General features: G+C 37.3%; 1 protein-coding gene and 1 long non-coding RNA gene across 12 annotated transcripts in view; one reads left to right on the forward strand and one right to left on the reverse strand.

The window, feature by feature from the left end:
• Window positions 1-1,084: 1,084 nt before the first annotated feature.
• Window positions 1,085-4,439, reverse strand: LOC308481407. The gene is made up of 3 exons (XR_013988645.1): window positions 4,304-4,439; window positions 2,251-2,305; window positions 1,085-1,157 (listed from the first exon to the last, which is right to left on the reverse strand). It is a non-coding gene; the product is annotated as an uncharacterized lncRNA (long non-coding RNA).
• Window positions 2,904-20,711, forward strand: part of EYA1 (EYA transcriptional coactivator and phosphatase 1) — an 81,617-nt gene continuing 63,809 nt past the window's right edge. Inside the window, exons 1-5 of one of the 11 annotated variants that reach the window (XM_081013414.1) lie at window positions 3,811-5,033; window positions 5,142-5,180; window positions 10,391-10,440; window positions 11,925-12,052; window positions 13,359-13,421. In XM_081013414.1, coding sequence (XP_080869540.1) covers window positions 11,929-12,052; window positions 13,359-13,421 — 187 coding nt within the window. In that variant the 5' untranslated portion in view covers window positions 3,811-5,033; window positions 5,142-5,180; window positions 10,391-10,440; window positions 11,925-11,928. Of the gene's footprint in view, window positions 2,923-3,372; window positions 3,744-3,810; window positions 5,034-5,141; window positions 5,181-6,101; window positions 6,501-10,390; window positions 10,441-11,924; window positions 12,053-13,358; window positions 13,422-20,711 lie in introns of those variants that run through there. The other 10 variants (XM_081013416.1, XM_081013409.1, XM_081013406.1 and 7 more) reach the window with 10 other exon arrangements.

The following is a 20,711-nucleotide window of genomic DNA, read 5'->3' on the forward strand; positions in this document are numbered from 1 at the left end:
GAAGCACACAGTCTCCTGTATTACATTGATTAGGATAGGGTGAGAAGTTGCAAATGAAGATGAGAACCACTTTCTTGACCAATCAAGGTGCATCCAAAATCTGATGCAAAGCTATTGCTTTTGCTTCCTTTTGTTAACTGCATTGGCATATGTGCAATTATGGTTCCATACACATGATCTGCCTTGGTGGATCAAGATAAGTAATTTAGGAACAGAGAGTAAAGATTCAAACATCAAAACTATGGGTTCATAGAATCATAGTTGTAGCCAACATTATTCATATTCAGAATGAGATTACGCATGTCTATTAATTTCAGTGGGTTTACTCTGAGTATGATTCACACACACACATTCTGACACGTATTTCTGACTAGGAGAGTCAAGATCCATTATGCATAGTGGAGTTTCAAAAGCAGTTTTTTTTATACAGCTTTGAGGGCTTCTGCTCAAAGATAAAAAAATTAGAATATCACACTGGGAATGTGCAATCTTTTGAAGGTGTTTAAATCAGCTCCTTAAGATGAGTGGGAGGGAAGTAATTTGTAACATTTGCATACTGCAAGATTTGCATTCCAGTACAAAGTTACCAGATTCTGTTAAACAAGGACTATTTATGGAGTAAATTGCTCTTTAAGGATTTAAGAGATGGCAGGATATAATTTGAAGATGCCTTAAGCAAATGTATTGCCTTTGTTGCAAGTGATGCAAAATGCTGCTAAATATCAAACTCTTCAGCTTTCGAAATTCATTTGCTGAGATTTGCAGGAGAGGACCAACTTCTGTGTCTGTTGGGAAGGACATACAACAGGGCCTTCTTGGTTGTGGGGCCTGCTCTATGCTTTCCTTTCCTAGAGGAGCCTGCTAGAGTTCTTCCCTGTAGATTTTTAAGAGTCAGGTGAAAACTTCTAGTTCAAACCAGCAGTTGGCATGTGATTTGAATTAAAAAAAAACTTTTCTCTGCTATATTTATTGATTAATGTTATTTTACTATGTCTTATGAGTTATTGTGAACTGCTTGGAAATTTCAGAATTGGAGGGTGGTTTAAAAAAAATTGACACCATTTGACTTTTTTATTGCTTTATTGTATTTTGTATTTTTTTAACAAAACAAAACCCCAGCTATGTCTCCTCAGGAGGAGTCTTCTCCAGTAACATGTCTGAAAATTTATTAGACAAATAAATAATATGTAGCATGTCAGTGGGATTTTAGAATGCTTTTTTCAGACTTCTCGAGCTTAAAAAGGCATATAAAGAAATAATTTCCATTGATTTTAGTAGAAGAGCATGTCCTTGCTTGGGATCACAGGCTATAAAGTTTCAGGATCATTGTCCAACACCTTGATCTTAAATGCATGTGTTGGATTAAGTCCTACTGATATTAATATAATTTAGTGCCAGATAAGTTGCATGCAAGAACTGTGAATTGGAGAGGGTTGATTGGACCTTGGTGACATTAAGAGCAGAAACAATGTATGAAAATTAACACATTTCCCTATGCAGAACCCAGGAATCTGCTCATATAAAGTCAAGAAGGGCGCTTCAGATAATATAAATAAGGCTCATAGTGAAATCAAACAGAGCTTATTTTACCCTTGCTGAAAAATTGGCCTCCAATAGCAAATCTGTGGTTTGTAATTTCATTTAAAAAGGAATGCTTATGCTGAAACAGGTATTTTTTTCAGATTCTACTGGCATTTTGTCAAATAATTATATACAAATAGTCAGATCAGGAGTTTAACACAGACCTACAAAGCTATGATCCTTTATATCTCCACTCACTGTATGAAGTATGAATGAATGCTTTACTAAAGGATTATTAAAATGTTCACCAATGAATCTCTTGCAAATCCAAGGTAGATTAGTCTTTCCAGACTTGAATATATCTATCTTGTACATAAAATTAGCTACTTGTCTGTCAGCCACTGTAAATACATATTTGAGTATAAATGATTTTGACATTGGATACATTCAGACTGAATTCATCGTGTAACCTTCAAATGATTTCAGTACAAATTTTTAACTATGGAAAGCAATTGCTTTAGTATCTATTGTAAAACTTCTGAAAGAGCAATTTGATACATGACTTCTCGGAAGTAAGCCCCACTGAGTTCAGTAAAACTTACTCCCATGTAAGTGTATGTAGGCTTGCAGCCTTAATGTAGTTAATAAAACTGTATTTTTTTTGGGGGGGGAGAGACTGGGTTAGTATTGTATTTGTATAGTAGAAATATATCAGGCTTGGTACATTACCTCACTTTTTTATTCTTTGCATATTTGCAAAATTATTTCCAGCAGTTGTGTGTTTCTGGGGAAGAAAGCAAGGTTTAATAGTTATCTACATACAATGTGTACCAACTTTTCTAATGTTTTCATTTTAACAGTGTGCTGGAGAAACAAATTTATGCTGATAAACATCAATAACATATTCTTTTAACAGATTGCTTAGAATGAAAATAAAACCCAAAGCAATGGCTATTCCTTGTGTCATAGTAAATATAAGGATTTCATTTTAGTAAAATCTTGCCTAATAAAATTAAAATATTGCAAATAAATTTATTTCTAGTGCAGTTTAATGAACCATTATAAAGAACACTTTGAGTATGACGTTTAAGCGATATAAAGAAGGCAAGCATCTCTGTTTATACTGGCTCCATGAACAGATCCAATAGAAATATGTGGATTTTGACCTTAACCTTCCATATATGGTAGGTGTCTATCCCATGATATTTTTTTTTGCCAGTGCTAAGCAAATAGAGACCCTTGGTGTATCAGCTTAAGACTGTTAGGCACAACTTTTTTGCTTGGTTTTGCTTGGTTTTATTGATGGATTTTCTTCAGAATGTATACCAGTTGGACATTGCAGCCAGAAGGTATTTTCTATTTATGAGAGTTGTTTTCAATCACAAAGTTTGTTAATGGAAGGTAAGGCTATACTCAATATATGATAACAGAGTCTGAGACAAAATTATGAATGTGAGTCGGAAACCAGTTTTAGTTAGGGCATTTGAACTTGTATAAGTAAGCTATGTGTACAATTCACAGTGTTTATCTCCTTGTGAGAAAATTATTTGTATTGTGGAGGAGGCTGTGCTTATTTATAAACGTATATCTTATGGTGAGATTGGTTTAAATAGCTCAGAATAACTCTGTTATTGTGGGTGGGGGGCACTGCTTCTCTGGTGATGTGTAGTTCGATTTTTCGAAGAACGGTAATTGTATTAAAATATCATTCTTTTAAAAAGACATCAGTTACCAAAAATATTCCCACTAGATTCTTTCCTAGCTTGAGTTTTTATGTACACAAAGGACAGATAAAAACACAATTAATGTAAAAAGACACTGTGCACCACCAAGTATGAATAAGGATGAGGTGCAATTGCTCTAAAAATGAAATCCAAGTCGAAGTGTGTTTAAATGATTCATTTTGCCCACCATCATTTGTATCTGCACATTATGAACTGTTGAAAGGTTTGTGGTTATCGTGTCAGATTGCTTGATGTTGGCACAGGGCAGGGTTTAGTGTAGGTTAAATATTTCTGAACTGACTTTTTATGTGGATATTTTTGCCTCTTTCCTTGCGCAGCAGAGGACGAATCTGCTACGCGCGCCCAAGTCAAGTTCAGACGTGAATGTTGCGTGATATTATTATTATTATTTTTGTAAAGAGTGGACTCGATCGTCCCCTTCCTTATGGAGCTTCTCCCGGCTGGATCCCGCGTTTTGTCGTCCGCTTCGGGCTTCTCGTAAGAAACCTCACTTAAAAGAAACTGCCCCGTTCAGAGGGGCTTAAATCCGCCCCCCCCCCCCAATATCCCCCAAGGCTCTCGGCTGAGGAAAGCTAATTATGCTCTCTCTTGCTCGGAAGGTGGAGAACTGGCTTTCCCGTGCCTCTTCTCCGAAGCTATAAATGGTTTGGTGGTGATGGTGCCTCAGAAGCAGCAGCAAAGAGAGAAAGAGGGAGAGGGAGAGAGAGAGAGAGAAATCCCGCGCGCTTCTTGACAGGGCGCGCTCGGGCCGCATTCTTCCCCCACAGCTGTTTATTCACATACTGCGGGATCCTTCATTTGCATACCCAAACTGCTCGCCAGCAAAGGTTTGCCTCTGAGGCAAGCCAGCCCAGGGCTCTCTCGGTTCGATTGTGTTAGCATTTATTTATTTTTTAAGGACAAGAGAATAGCTGTGGTTTGCATTACAAATAAACAAAAGGGGGAGAAGGAAGGAGAGAGAGAGAGAGAGAGAGAGAGAGAGAGAAGCCTCGAGGCAGACCTACAAGACTGGGCAAAAAAATAAAATATAAAACCACCTATATGGAGATGGGGAAGAGATGAAGATTGGGCTGCCGCTCCTTTGTCTGCTCAGCCTCCCCACAGATAATATCTCCGGCCGCCTTCGCTGAGGAGCCGAGCGGGAGAGAGAGAGCGCGCGCGCCGCGGCTTCTTCCCGAAGCGGCGTTTGAGCGGGAATTTCGGAGCGGCGGCGGCGGCGTCCTCCTCAGAGCTGGGTGCTGCCGCTGCCGGAGACGGGCCCCTCGGTGCCACTTCCGACTTTAAGCCTTCCTGGGAAAGCCCTCGGTGGCTGTTTTCAATTTCTTCGCCGAAGACACAGCGCCCTCCCTCAGCTCCGCTCCCCACAGCCACCCCACCTCTCTCTCCCTCCCTCACACACACACTCGCTTGGCAGGCACAGCCCGCGGCGGCGGCAGCAGCAGCAGCAGCAGCAACAGAAGTCAGTCAGTCCAGTCAGTCTCTCGCTCGCTCCTCAGCCACCCTCTGCTCTCAACTCGGATTTTTTCCCTCCAGACTGAGCTGCGCTTCTGGTCGAGGGGGCACTTAAAAAATAAAATAAAAAGTAAAAACTTTTTTTTTTGTTAAAGCCCAAACCAGGCTAAAGAGAGAGAGAGAGCTTTTCACCCAGGAATTTTTAAAAAACCAACCAAAACAAAACTATGTGAGCAACGGTTGGTTGGGCTTTAAGTTAAGCGCCAGCGTGAAGGCAGCCCATAATACTTGGTGGATGCAGCAAAGCCGTTCACTGTAAGTACGAACCCGGCTGTTTCAAAAACTGCATGGATTTGACAACAGCTGCCCCATCTTGCAAAACAGGGAGAGAGGACACTTTTTTGTTTTTGTTTTTGCTTTCAGACGAAAAGCACCTTCGTCCGTGGCCTGTTTGCAAAACAAGTTTGTACTTTTCCAAGAATCTCAGTAATCTTCCACGACTGGATCTCCTGCACGTTTCTTTCTTTTTCTTTCTTTCTCTTTCTCTCTCTCTCTCTATCTCCCCCCCCCCCCCCAACTCCCAACTCCAATTAATATCTAATATACGTCACTTTTTGCAGTTAATTGTGTTTCCCGGCTGGCTCCCCACAAATCAAATGCTACATGGCTCTCAGCTCTTTATTTGTGTTCAACTTGCATTTTGTGCCTTGTGATTGGGTTTTCTAAAGTGTTCGAGGGTCACTGAAAATAAAGAACACAATGCTGAGTGATTATATATATATATATATATATATGAATTTTTATAGACGTGGCTGAAAGGCACAAGAATTCAGAAGAACAGAGAAAGGGGGACATATGGCAGAGACTGACAGCTCTTGCCGAAGCAGGAAATCCTGCTTAATATGTTTAAATGCTGGCAAAGCTCTGCTGAACCTTAAACGAGGGCTTTATCAAAATGGCAAAATAAACAGCGCCCTGACAATATTATATATGACGTTAGGTACTGCTGGAAACTCAACACTTCGAATTAGGAAACGACCTCTTTAAAGCCCAGGCATACTTTACATCATGTTTATGAATCTCCTTACTCACGAAATTTATAAGAATGCTTTTCTTGAAGCTGTTTTATGAACGTCAAAATATTCTTTAAAAAAATCCAAAAAACAACAACCAGCCATCAAATTATATAAAATTACCCTCGAGCCCAAATTTTAGGTGCACTTTAATGGGGAGGGGGAGTGCAGAAGTCACTTTTAAAGCCAATAATAAATGTAAGTTTATCTTTTAATGAAAGGAAAGTCCAGATGGTCAGCTTTAGGGATAATTTTTTTAGATCATCAGAATGGTGTGAGTGTGTGTGACTTGTTTTGTTTTTTGTCTCTCTTCCCCCTCCCCTTCATGCATACTTTCTGGAATCTGCATTTTAAGGTTTCTTGGAGGTTTCTTTCTACTAGCCTCAAGAGAATTATGGATTTCATAAATGCATGACGCTGCGTGTGTATAAAATACATATTAATGGAATTTTGGCATTACCTGAGCTTCAGTTTTGTTGCTTAATGACCTATCTTTAGCTTTAGGAAGCTGAAAACCCAGCACAGTGACAGATTTTTTTTTTTTAAAAAACAAGCCATTGTTTCAGTTGTGGTGGTCGCAGCAGGGGTTAACACAGATCCCAATGAGAGGGAACAAATGAGTGGGGTTTTGTTGAATGTTTAATAGTAACTAAAAAGTTGTTACACAAAGTGCAACATACAATGCAATGCTGGGCATGTTTACTTGGAAGTAAGTACCATTGTGTACAAACTAAGAGACTTTAAGACTGCAACTTCAAAGTTACATTTTTGTTGTTTCAGAAGCATTGTCACAGTGACATATGTCTTCTGTTTTTAAATTTCAGTGATATGTCAAAATTTCAGATGTATTTAGGGAGATTATCATTATAATATTCTGTTTGGGGGATTGATGCACTAATTTAATCTAGTTAATAATATGCATAAATAATAAATAATGCATTAATTTAATCTATTTAATAATATGGTTACATTTTTAAAGCACATGGTTTAAAAAAGTGCATTTAAATACTTTAGCATTTGGAGGTAGCCCTTATTGAAGATTGGCGGGGTTTTGTAAAATACTGAAGTTAAGAATTGTGGTTTTCTTCATTTTTTTTATTTCCATTTTTGTCAATGTTTTATGTTGAAGATGTTAACTTTGCGGGGGAAAATGCAGTTTCAGATATAAAAAAATATGATTAGAAAGTTCCCATTGTCTTTACGATTTCTGGTTTAGATCACAACTGTGGTTGAAAGTAAGTTACTAACTCACATGTGAGCTATATTTGTTTGAATAAGCATAGCATTTTTTACTTTGATTTTTTTCTTTCAGCTGGAAGAAATGTTCTAAATTATAGTCATTTTATAAGAATTGCTTCTAGCAAGTGAAAAAAAAGTCTGGAAAACCAATAATTTAGACAAGTACCTACATTTTATTTGTTCTATGGTGCTGAGATTTAGAATCCCTTCCCATTTACAGTTTACTTTTCACAGAACATTATTAACTTTTTGGCTTCATACATGATTTTCTGTCAGATGCTTTTGATTTGTAATTTACCAAAGTATAATAAACAGTGCAAAAGTCATGAATTTTCTCCTGCATCTTGAGCTCTGTGGTAGGGAAAATGTGATAAAATGTGTACCTTAAGTCTTGTTTGATGATCTCTCAAAGCAAGTTTGCCTTCTGGAAATAATTTCTGGGGTTGAAGAGCATGGTATTAACAGATTTAATGTGGCTATTCAGTGGATTGGTGGAGTACTATGTGAGGTTTAACAAAATGAGAGCGACAAATTGAACATCAACAAAACCTACATCTGTGAAGAATTATAAATTTAATTAGAAAAAACCCAAAATTAAAAGATCTCATTAACTAATCAGAATTAGACGTTACTGCTTTAAGATACTTAAGTGTCATTTTGGTGTTATTAAAGATGCTAGTAGCTTTGCCATCACAATCCTTTCTTTTTCATTTTAGAAATACTAAGAGGCAATGTTAGTCAAACATTTTTTAGCCCTTTAAAGCCACTTCCTAAGTAGTAATCATGTGATTTTTCATAAGGAGCAATAAGTTTTATTTAAAATATTGTTGGCCTGATTTCCCTGGGCATGGCATTTGCTCATTGTAGCAATTCTCCCTCCCATTTTTAAAGTATTCTTTCTTGAGTAGATTTTAATTATTGCTGTAATCTTCCTACTTGTGTAATAATTAATGAGCCATAGAAGACCATATACTTTGTTGGTAAGGCTGTATTAGATGACAGTAGATGCAGACATATTAAAGTAGCAGTAACGGTGAAACGCTATTCATACATATGTTGCTTTCCAAAAACTGGGCATCCTAAGTGCAGTTACTCACTGCACTGTAATTTCGCATCCTGCATAAAAAACTGAAAGCATGTAAAGTGTAGCATTTTGTAAATTGTAACTAATTTCACCAACATCTGTGTCTAATTGTTGTCTGCATTTGCATTCTTGAGAGTAGATTTATTTTTCCTGTACCACTATGTGGATTCACTTGACCAATCTAAGTAAGGATTAGTAGTTTTAAAGTTATTTTGATTAAAGAATCATTTTTAAATACCATAACACACAACACATGGTTTAAATAATCCTTAATAGGAAAAGGACTGTAACTGAAGTATGACGAATGAAAATGAAGGTCTTGGATATGAACTCTCACAGCTTACAGAATCTTAAAAAGATATGCTAATATCTGCAGCATATGATATATATATATATATATATATATATATATATATATATATATATATACACACTAGTAGTTATTTAAAGACAGAGGTAATAGAATATTTTCAGAACAATTTTTGTTCATTGTCTGTAATTGACAAATTATATTCTACAACATCAGCAAAATAATATACAAAACATTAGTACATATTACTAGAAGTTCAATTAAAATTATTATATTTAAATGGCCCTCCATATTGTTAATAAGAGATAACTGTAAAGTATGCATCGTTCCCTCCTATAATTTATTAAAAGTGTACAGAAGTACAAGGAGAGAACATATCCTAAAGCCATTCCACCGCAGTGTCTAGGGTTAAGAGTAAAAAGTTTCCATCTTACACTTGGGTCCTTTGTATTTTCCTTTTTAAAAAATGTCTTAGCTGTTGCAAATACACATTTCATACTCCAGTTTGATTTGGTTTGCTATGGTCTATTAAAAAGCACACTATGCAGCATTTTAAATACCTTTGGTGGGGGGAGAGTTACAGTTTTCCTATCTGTGTTAGTACATGCTTTTTGCTATTGTGTGTAACATTATATGTTGTCTGGCTGCTTATACGAGTGGTGTACTCCTGCTAAAGTAGTAATTCTGTCTGTGATTAAAAATAACAAAAACTAGAGGCACACAAGTGAGATTTTCCTGGATGACTTTTATGGCACTTAAAATGCCTCATCTTGCTTGTCTTTGTTCTGTGATCATGTAAGAGATGTCAGTTCAGGTTGGGTGGAATTCTGAATTCAGACATTTAGACAATGTATGTCCTTGCTGGGGAAGTTTTGTTTGTGCTTTCAAGCCAGCAGCCAGTCTTCACCTGGGCTTTATCACCTGCTGGCAGTTGTTAGTGGCTTTTTTGGCGGGTGTGTGTGAGAGAGAGTGAGTGTGGAAACTGGTATCAAAGGCTATTCATTTAAACACAACCTTACACATTTTTTAATAACATGCAACAGCACTGCACTAAACCAGTGAGGGTCTAGATTTCAAACATTATTGAATCTCTCGCCCACCCTAGTCCAAAGAGTGTACATTCACAGAGAATGCAAAAGAGCAATTCATGACCACAGAGTTCATTTTAGAAATATATTTTTGCGTACTGCCCATATTCATTCATTCTGAAGTGTATGCTCTTCTTTTTTGTTTAACTTGATTGTAGGAAGAGGTGCAGATAAGAGGAAGGGGAATTTCTGGCCTAGATAAACATAAACATTCGGAAACTTTCAGTCAAATTATAGGAGCATAGCATTGCATTTGACTTTAAATCCTTCAGCGTTGGTTTGCAGTCTTCAAAGTTGGCTGGAAACTGGACTTGCAAACTTAAATGACAGAGTGGAAGGAGGAGGGAGGGATGAAAACTAACATGATAAGGATAAGAGACTGTCAAGAGTTAAAGGAGTGGGAGGGTGCTGTGTTTCAGCCAGTGATAACAAAAACTGAAAGATCTTTAGAGGATGCTGGGGGAAAGCATTAGGGAGCTTCTTCCCTTTGCTAGATATATTTTCTCTGTTAATAGCTACCTTACCCAGGCACCTCTTCCTAAACTACCTTAGCAAGACTGCTTTGCATGTTGACTGGGGGAGGGGAAATCCAGTGTGCAGCTGTCATAGGCCAGTGATGAATCACTATCCCGTCATTTGGCTGCCTTCCCCATGACATGGGCAAGGGGGGGGGGGGCTGGATAGACCTGCTGGAGGAAACAACAGTTGAGGCTTCAATTTAAAGACAATATGTCTTTCACTGCAGCAGTAACCCCCTCCTTCTCTTTTGGTTAAAAGACAGCATTACCATCCCCAGGAAGATTTCTTTGTTTAGTTAGATTAAGACCTGACATGAACGTAGAATAACAGAGGCTTCTATTTGTGTCCCTGGTTTGCAGGTGCAAAAATCCCAAACCAGTTCAGATGTTGCTGTTTCATCCATTTGCAGGTAAGGATAAGATCAAAGTGGCCTTTCTGTAGGGGGAAAAAACTACTTAGAATGAAGTTATTTTACTCCATGTGAAAGACATATGAATGATATTCGATTGTTGTTCATTTTAAACTGGAGAATATTGTTTCACTGCTTTGAGAAGTAATTTAAATATGCACTTTTAAATAAAGGTTCTACTCAGCACTAAAATGTTTTATAATTCATGTATACACTTCTGTGTATTTTAAAATTGTTTGGATTTGGTCATGAAAGTAACACCAGTAGTCTAGCATTTAAAAGGACTACAACTGGTAATTTTTAAATGGAGCATTATTAGTGAGAAAATTTGTAGTGTAAAAGCAATATAACTGTGGAAAGTAAAATACATATTTATGTTAGAAAATGTGCAATGGAATTCTGTGCACGCTTCCTTGGTAGTAAATTCCACTGAGTTGAGTGGGGTTTACTCTTAAGGAGGTGCACAGCTTTGCAACCAAAGTTAAACTGATTTGGGGGACTTCAAGTATACTGTGCAAACTTTTCCTGATAATATTTAATCCAAAAATATTTCGAAAGCAAAATATGTTAGCATATTGTAAACTTTGGGCTTAATGCAAACTGATACTTCATTACATAGAAATGAATCAAGTGTTCCAAAACTTTCTTCATGCCGAAGGGCCCTTATTCTAGAGTACATGATTTGAACATTGCCCCTTAACTATATTATGCAGATCTTCTATTCAGTATAAATCTAATGGAAGTTGAGTATTATAAAAGCTATTATGATCAGGAATCGTAAGCACAGTTAAGATACAAGAAAGGCAATATATTCTATAAAATATTGACAATTTGCACTGATTCTGTTCTTGTTTCACTTTAAGTGACAGTTCAAGTACTACAAAGTGCTAAAGCATACTAATGCCTGTATGGATTCACTGTATATTGGCCTTATCCCTTTTCAATTGGGCACGCTTTATGTAATCCACAAAGCAAACAAGAGAGCAGACATAATAATGTTTTAATGCTGCATTTGTTTCAACGGAAACAGAAGAACAATTAAGTAGTTTGCCAGAGTAAACACATACATCAGGAATATCTCATTCCTTGTCAGTTGAGCGTAGGTTCAACTATTGCTTCAAGTGTTTTATTTGGTTTGGAGGCCCATTAAATCGTAATTGGGTGGTAAATTATATGCAAGCGAACAGTGTGACTGTAATGCACTTGGGATGTACTTTTCAATGCATTTTAATTTTTGTCTCTAATTTTGCGCTTTATAAAAATGTGTAGACAAGCAGGTATAAATGTATTTTAAATCTGTTAAGGATTGTGTATTATACAGAGCCATTATGAAATGAGTGTATGAAACGACTCAAAAATGTAAGGCAAACTAAGGAAGTAATAATGTGTATGAAATAGTAAAATCAATGGTAGGACATGGGTTGTACTTCCACAGTCAGATCTGAAAGCAGTAGTCAATTTTTCTACTCACTTTTTTTTTTTAGGTCTATGGAAATGCAGGATCTAGCCAGCCCTCATAGTCGACTAAGTGGTAGTAGTGAATCTCCCAATGGTCCAAAACTTGATAATTCTCACATAAATAATAATTCCATGACACCCAATGGCACAGAAGGTGAGTTGTTGGTGGGGTTTTTTGTGATATGATGGGTTTACTTTAGACCTCAATTTTCACTGAGATGGTAAATGTGTGTCTGGACTATGCCACTTCGGACTAAAGGTGGGGGCTTTCATGACAGTATACTCCTTCATACAACAACAGTCTTCTGCACATAGACAAAGCAGCATGTCAGGGAAAGTATCCTTCAGCTTCCTGCCAGCTAGCTTTCTATCTGGTGGATTTTACTATTATTTTGGATGGAGGAGCTCCCATCTGGAAACTGAAATGGTAGAGCCTTTACACACTAGTTTACCACCTCAGATTGCCAGGCCTTACCTTTCTATTAGATATGAAATACTGTATAACTAGATAACATTCCAATGGTTATTCATGAGCACTTACTGAAGTTTGACTATAGCAATGACAGTGATGAGAAACATCTATCAAATGAGTTATCCATTTACCTACTATTCCCCTGCCCTTTACCCAAAACATTTTTTTGGTCTGAGTTCTAACTGAAGACTATTTGGGTTATCAGATTATACTTTTAGCCTCCATTCCCTCTAAATCTAATGGAGCTGCATTGTATTTTGTCAGTTAGACCATTTTTGTCCCCTTTCTCTAAATTAAAATAATGCAAATTTGTATCTTTAGGATTGCAACCTTAGTCAATATTAATGACTGACCACTGCCTTTTGGATAAAGACATCTGATTGGGGATGTAGTCATAGCATACTTACCTGTGAATAAAGATCTTTAAACACAGAGACTTGATTCCAGACATGCAGAGGACTGTGCTGTTTATCTTTTTTTGTGTGCACATACACCACTGACTTCTGATTTTAAAATTGGAATGTAAGCATACTGTTTTATCTTAACAAAATCCAGAAAACTTTTCCTGTTGATAGACACACTTACATCGAAGTTAAGTTTTAATGTGATGGCTCCAAGTAAAGAGAAAAATGGTGCACTGGTAAGGAGAAAAAGAACTCCTTTAATAGGACCAACCAATGTGTGATGAAATTGTGATTTCCCCAGAAGTCTTTATCAGGCAAGGTATCCCCCAGAGCAAGGGATAATGGGTGCATGAGGAAATGAGGAAAAATAAAAAGGAGTACAAAAATTAGTCTGGATGTTGAATCAAGGTTATATTTTAGAGATTGTAGACTGCAGGAACACAGCCTGAAGCACTGCCCTTTAATTAATTAGTTAACAATTTTAAAAAGAAATGGAAAACTTCTGTACATTTTTGTACGTATTCTTTTGGGACATGTGTGGAAAAGGTACTAGCTTTTTCATTTTCTTTGCAATTTTCCTTTAGGTGACATGACTCTGCTCAGCACTGCAGACTGGTTGTTAAATACTAATACACAGACCACTGCAGGTTTGTGTAGTAACGGTGAATGCACAGTTATTAGCATGCGTTTTAAGGTTTGCAAAATATTAAAAGGTTCTGACTGATTGTATCTTATCAAAACTGGAAATGCTGTGGTTTGCCCTCATTGATAAATAAGCAAAGTCATAACCCTTTATATGATTTCCATAGGTAAACTCCCTTGAACACTACAGCTTCCAATTTGGCATGCATAGGGTTAGGGTATAAATATAGTTTTCAAGCAAAATGTTAGCACAAAAGCCAATTTCTAAATCGGTTGCTGTGAGGCGGGATAGGACTTTGCTTCACAATTACTTATATAGTAACTAAGGAATACACGAGAGCTGTTTTATCTCCTTAAAATGAATTTGATGTTTTTTTGTGTTGGGATGTATTACTTACCCTTGTCCCTATTTGTTTTCCTTTTGTTTATCTGTTGGGGGGTAGAGGATAATAATGGTCTAGGACAGACAGTTGGATAGTAATAGTAACTTGGAGGCGGGCAAGAGAGTATAAACTATTAAAAGGAAATCTTACTTTAAATAAAAGTATTTTGAAAAATCATAGGATTGATGGAGATGCTGTTAGTGTTTGGTTTCCACGTGCTTCTCTTGAAATTAATGTACATAATGTGTAATCTGCTTGTTTGCTGCATGTGAGATAGAAAGATGTCACTGAATAGTCAGGTGGTCAACGTCTGATGGTAGAATGGATCAGATTCTAATGTGAACTCTGATGTCACTCCTATGGCAATCTTAATCCTGTTACAGTATGTGTTTTAAATTAATTCTGAAGTAAAGTTAAGTTTTATGTCATTATAGACAGGTCAAGCTGCTTTCACTTATTTTTTTTTTTAAATGTACTAAATAAAACAGCTCTGTCCAAACCCCTTTAATTCCTTTCAAATGTGCTGCAGGAGGATGTGGTTGATAGATATCTATCTGTTAGTAGCTAATATTTTTCACTTCACACTTAGTGGTTAACCTTTTACGGCAAGAAATTGGGAAGTAGATGGGTGCCAGTGGTCTGGTATAATCAAAGTTTAGTGTTGATTCCTGCAGCATTAGTTCAAGAATGAACTAAATTATAGAAACTCCTTGTTGCAGTATGTGGAAAATGTTACTTTCTTAACATGATCCTCAACATATTTCTGCAGAAGGGCATCAGGATGTGAAAGTATTTACTTCAGCATTAAGTATAGTTGCGACTGAAGTTTATTCATTTAGTTGTTTAACAGAGACTTAGCCATTCTTGCAATAAATCAGTTATAGAAATAGTTGTATGCCACATCTAATGGGCCATAAATTCATGTTAGGAATATACGAAATTTTAGTTTTCATCTCTCGCAAGCCTTGCTCTGAGCCAAGTTGGAAAACAGTAGCTTATACCTGATACGGGGGAAAATAATAATTGGTAGTTGGTGGAACTGCATAAGTGCTTCCCAAGAAATAACTTTTGTGGATAATGAATGAGAACAGAATTTACGAATACAAGATGGGATGTCATGATTGGCACAAAAAGCCTTGATTGTTCAACCAGATAGTGGGCATTCCGGCAACAGTCTATCAATATAGAACTACCTAGTGCAAGATGTGAATACTGAAGGGAATAAGCAAATTTGAGTTTAAATCAAACTGCTAATGGCATGAAGTGCCATTTTAGGATGTAAGTAGCCATGATTCTCAGAATAAGAAAGGAGAACCATTTCCTCAATTGCTTTCTAGACTACGGCCAGCAAACATAGTACACTCAATACATGTTGGACTACAATGCCCATCAGCCCTTACCAGCTTCTATCTGATCAAAAAAATGTATGCTACATTCACTTCGCAGTTAAGCTGAGGTGTGTACATTTGAGACAGGAGATGCATATGCATAGACGAGAGTTTCATGAATAGGAGTTAGGAGGATGCAGATGCATGGAAACAAAACAGGTAATGCACATTGGTTGAAAATATCCCTGCCTCCTCTCTGGTGTGTACAGCAATCTGCAAGTGTGACTTGAAATTTGAAATGTGACTTAAGCAAATGTGATGTTTAAGCAGAGGTTGGATGGCCATCTGTTATGGATGCTTTAGCTGAGATTCCGTCATTGCAGGGGGTTGCGCTAGACGACCTTCGTGGTCCCTTCCAACTCTGCGATTCTGTAATTCTATGAAACACAATTAGGAAGAACAACCTCGCTGAATGATGGGTGTTGTAGTACATAATGTCTGCAGTGCACCTGGTCTGTTATACCTGCTACAGAATATATATATTCTTTTGCATATATATACTGTGCTAAAGTTGTCAGTTGGTTTTAATACTGTGGTAGACTAGCTGATATTAAAAGTTCTGTTTGGCTTGTTTTAATAGAAAATGGATAACTGTATGTGGCTGTTGTATGTGCTGTTATGGAATGTGTTATGTGATTTATATTTACGTGTGTACTGCTTCATTGCAATTACTTCTTTTATTGTATGCCTGCTTGTGTAGTGTTATTGTGAGAAATATTGTGCAATGTTGTATTGGACATAGATACCTTTTACAGGAAAGGTACACTGTACTCCTTAGCCCAATATCCCCTTGAGCAATAGGTACAGCTCGCAAGATGAATCCATTTTGTGAAAGGGATCCTGCTGTAGGGCAGGCAGTTTGGACTTGATAACCCACTGAACTTTAGAACCTAACACACACAATATATTATTCTGATGCCAGCAGATCTTTTGGGGAGTGGCTGTGTGTAGGTGGGTGCTTTGTAAGAATTAATGTATTTTAGGTGGTAGAATACTAACACCCTGGCAATAAATGCAGTGGGTGAAATCCAAGAGCTATGGGGGCAGTTTCTATGCATTCTAAGTTGCAGCTTCTAAGTTTGAATCAGTTTATGATACTTCTGCCTATTGAATCAGTTTATGATACCCAAAACACTTTTTATGGAAGTCAGGGACTTTTTGGGGTGGCCTCTGACGCAATATGTGCTTGGAAGAGGAGACAACAAGTATTTGATCTTTATATCTTTTCACATCCCACATTGGGACAGCTGACCTAAAAGCCATTTTTGCAACAAACTCTGGCAATACATGTGGGAAAGTTGTTCTTTAGATCTGAAAGGAATATGGTTTGCATTTTCTGAATGAGTCATTTTATAGGCAAGACATATCTCAAGTTTTATGTTTCATTTATTGGACTGAAGGTGCAAGGTGTTAGATTCTACTGTGTATCTTAAGGAAAGAGGAAGGATAGTATTTGTTTTTATTGCAGGAATTAGGCTTTTTGTAATATTGTTTTAAAAAACAATAAAACAGCTTATTAAACATGTGTATCATACATCTTTCTTTCCCCCTTTTTCTAATTGAAAGAGCAATCCAGTGCAGTGTTTGCACAAACTGTCCACAGTTAAATCATATAGCAATATCTTGTTCTTTGAAAGCATTACTTGTGAAGGTGCATCTATTTTATTGTATTTTTACACTGTCATGACATTTTATACAGGAATTCATAAAAAAGAATACCTGTTGCTATATAATATCTGGAAAAGATACAGAGATATAAATGGGGGGATCAGAATTGTTACCTCCTTTAAAATCTAAGGCATTTTTGGAAGAGATGCATTTTTTTCTCAGAATGGATCAAGGAAAAGTTATATGTGTTGCCACTGTTCATTGATACCAAAGTTCTTGATACCACATCCCTTGAAAGTTGGTTAGACAAATAGATTAAGAACCCTTAAATTTTTAATTTGTGGAATTAATTTCTGCATTCTCAGAGTGTGTGCAGATATAAACAACGAGCATACAAACCTTTATGGCAAAGTTACTCAAGCATTTTCAGCTTGGGCTCTGACTTCAAAACTTACTCTTCTTTTGGAGCCCACGCTCTACATAAATAATATTTTACGCAGATGAGCATACAGACACCTTTGCATGCAATCACAGCACTTTCATTATGGAAAGGCTAGAACGAGATTTTGTATCTCTTGCTCCACTCCACTTGCTCCAGTAACATGTGCAGCAATTTAACAGGAGATGCTGTATGTTCAAATATCAGAACCCTCATTTTCAAATCACAATGGGATGGTGAGGAAGGTGCTGTCACCTCACAAATCCAGTGTTGATCAATAAGGGTCCTTGCCAGGTCCTAGAGAGGAAGAAAGGCAGCGCCTACTAAAGGTCCTATCCGTCCCTATAACTTGGTCCATTCTCACATCTGAATGGGCTTTGACCTATAAATATTGAAAATAGAATAATAATAAAATATAAGGCTGGATTCAGCTACCCTGTTCCACTAGTAGAAGCCAGCTTGAGGACCCCTGCTAGTGTAAAGGGGCTTTCTGTTCTTCCCCCCTATGACTCTCACCCCCCCCCAAAAAAAATCCACTCTAAGAGGTCAGAAGACTTCCCCACCTCGACCAAGGTACAAGGGACAGAGGGGAAGTCATTTCATCAAGCAAGCAGAAATGACAGAACAATTTCTTCATTGCTCTGTTGAATTCCACCCACATACTTTAACAGATGCTTATTGCAATGGTTTTATGTGGACTTTTAAAGTGTTATCTAACATGGGGCATTTGAATGAGGTAATTGAAAATTCTAATAAATAAATTAAGAGTGCTATGAATGTCCAAGAAAAATAATATGTTCACTGAATATCACATGCACACACATTCTGGCTCAGTATTATTATTATTTTAATACATGCTAGTGTGAAGTTGTCCATTAGCAAACCTTACAGTATAAGAAGGAATGGGAAATTATGGAGTATTCATGGACAGGAAGAAATTTCAGGTGAAATTTAGGGATACTTAGTGCTGTTCGGAGGCTGAGCCTGCTCTGACGTACTGTCGCTGCATGCAACAGGGAGAATGCAACAGGGCATGCAAAAGGAAGATGCTTAATTGTGATGGGTGACAAAAACGTCTTCCAATTTTTCAATATATTTTTGCTTAAACTTCAATAAGTCAAACAAATTTAACAATTAATGTATTTATTTTTAGTAAAACAACAGCAAAAGACTAAGGGTGGTGTCCAGTGTTAGTCATACTCAGAGTAGACTCAGTAAATCAATAACTGGCCCACTGAGTATGACTAATGTTGGATACCAGCCCAACAATTTTATTGTGGCTAAATGTTTGTGGGTCAGAATCCTTTTCATTGTATCTGAATTCATTAGGCTTAATAGTACCACAAAATTTCTTGCTATTTTTGATACAGCCAACTAACATAGCTGTTCCTGAAGTTTATTTTCAGTGAATATCATCAATAGTAAATCTATTTGGAAAATTGAATAAAGACAATAAATATGATATTTAGGTCTGCAATTGTATTTCTTTTAGTAGTAATTTCCATGAATGCAAAGATCTATCTGCATAAACTGTTCATTGTGCATAGGACTACAATGCATTTGTGCTGTCAGATATTGTAGTACTTCAGTGGTCTGTGGGTCTCCTCAGATTTGTGTGGTCGTACATGCAGCCAATTTACTGCTGCGTCAGCCACTGTTAGTTCAGCATCACTGTAATGAGAATAATAAGGGAGTAATGCAGCAATGTATTCTGAAGTAGCAAAAAAACCCACTTGTGCCTGTATAAAGCTGTAGGAAGAATGGGATCATCATAGGCTATGTTTGTAGTCCACAAGCCTTTCATGCTGAGTGGTCCTGTTGTGGTTAGACATAGTACTACATAATAAGTGTTTGGGTTGATATGCATTTAGAAACCTTAACTCATTTATTTTGAGTAACCTTGTCATGTCATACTAACGGATGATGCATGCAGCCTTCATCATACACCTAAGCATTTTCCCCAGCAATCCATGTGGAGCTGTTATGTATAGTGAAGGCAGGGGTCTTGCTTTATCTTAAATTATTTCCAACTGAGAGCTGGCATTAGGAACATCTCATCAGTACTCACTAGCCTTCAAGTTGCACTGATTTAAAACAAGAGGGATTACTATGAAATCCTATACATGCCACTCAGAAGTAAGTCCTATTGAATCCAATATGGATTACTCCTGGGTAAGCAGGTATAGAATGACATCTTTAAATAAACAAAATGAATTATTTAATAATTTACTTAAATCAAGTTGTTCAGTAAGTTACTCATGTATTTTCTGAACAAGAGCTTATAGTAAATGGCTGATGAAACAAAACATATTTAGTTGGCATATTTAGTTGGATCACTGGGATCACTGGGGAGTGGAGGCTTTAATGCCTTCTAATGATCCTGATGCAGCCAAGATCACTGTCTGCAATGGCAAAAGCAAAATGAAAACAGTGGCATGGATAGTTCTGGGATTTCTGGAGGGAGGTACACTACCCTGCAATTTTGCACTAGTAGCATTGGGACAGTAATCTTTTGATCACTGGGATCTCCTTTATATATTCCCACTCACCCACTCCAGTCTGTGGGACTAGCACTGTTACAGGTGCCATAAAATGCTTGTTCTTCAATTGTAATAAATCAATCTTTTAGTGTGGTTCCCTGCTGTATAGAGGAACTCCCCGCCTGTAGACATATGGCAGGTGCCTGCTTAAAACCTTTTTGTTTAGGCAAGCTAATCTAGACATGCAGAAGGTACTTAGGTTTTAATCTGTTTTTAGCTGATTGTTGATTATAATCAGTGTTTGAATTTTTTAATACCTGTTTTTAACTGTCTTTTTGTTGATATTTTAAATGTTTTGTTTTGTAAACTGCTTCGAGGTTTTATTACAATCAAGCAGCTATGGAAAGTGATTGTTTTTCTTTGCCATCCAGTTGCTGCCCAATGAGCTGGAGGGAGTTAATAGGGCTCCCCGGGAACTTGGCAGGCTGTACAGAGAACAGCCAAGAGCTGCTTGCAGCCTATGGGTTACTGTGTGTTTTATCTTACTGCTGCTGCTGCTGTTGTTGTTGTTGTTGTTGTTGTTTAGTCGTTTAGTCATGTCCGACTCTTCGTGACCCCGTGGACCAGAGCACGCCAGGCACACCTGTCTTCCACTGCCTCCCGCAGCTTGGTCAAACTCATGTTGGTAGCTTCGAGAACACTGTCCAACCATCTCGTCCTCTGTAGTCCCCTTCTCCTTGTGACCTCAATCTTTCCCAACATCAGGGTCTTTTCCAGGGAGTCTTCTCTTCTCATGAGGTGGCCAAAGTATTGGAGCCTAAGCTTCAGAATCTGTCCTTCCAGTGAGCACTCAGAGCTGATATCCTTCAGAATGGATAATAATAATAATAATAATAATAATAATAATAATCTTTATTATTTATACCCCACCCATCTGGCTGGGTTTCCCCAGCCACTCTGGCGGCTTCCAACCGAATATTAAAAACAATGTAGCATC

Source organism: Podarcis pityusensis (assembly GCF_964106645.2).
Source record: "Podarcis pityusensis genome assembly, chromosome: 7".
NCBI lineage: Eukaryota > Metazoa > Chordata > Lepidosauria > Squamata > Lacertidae > Podarcis > Podarcis pityusensis.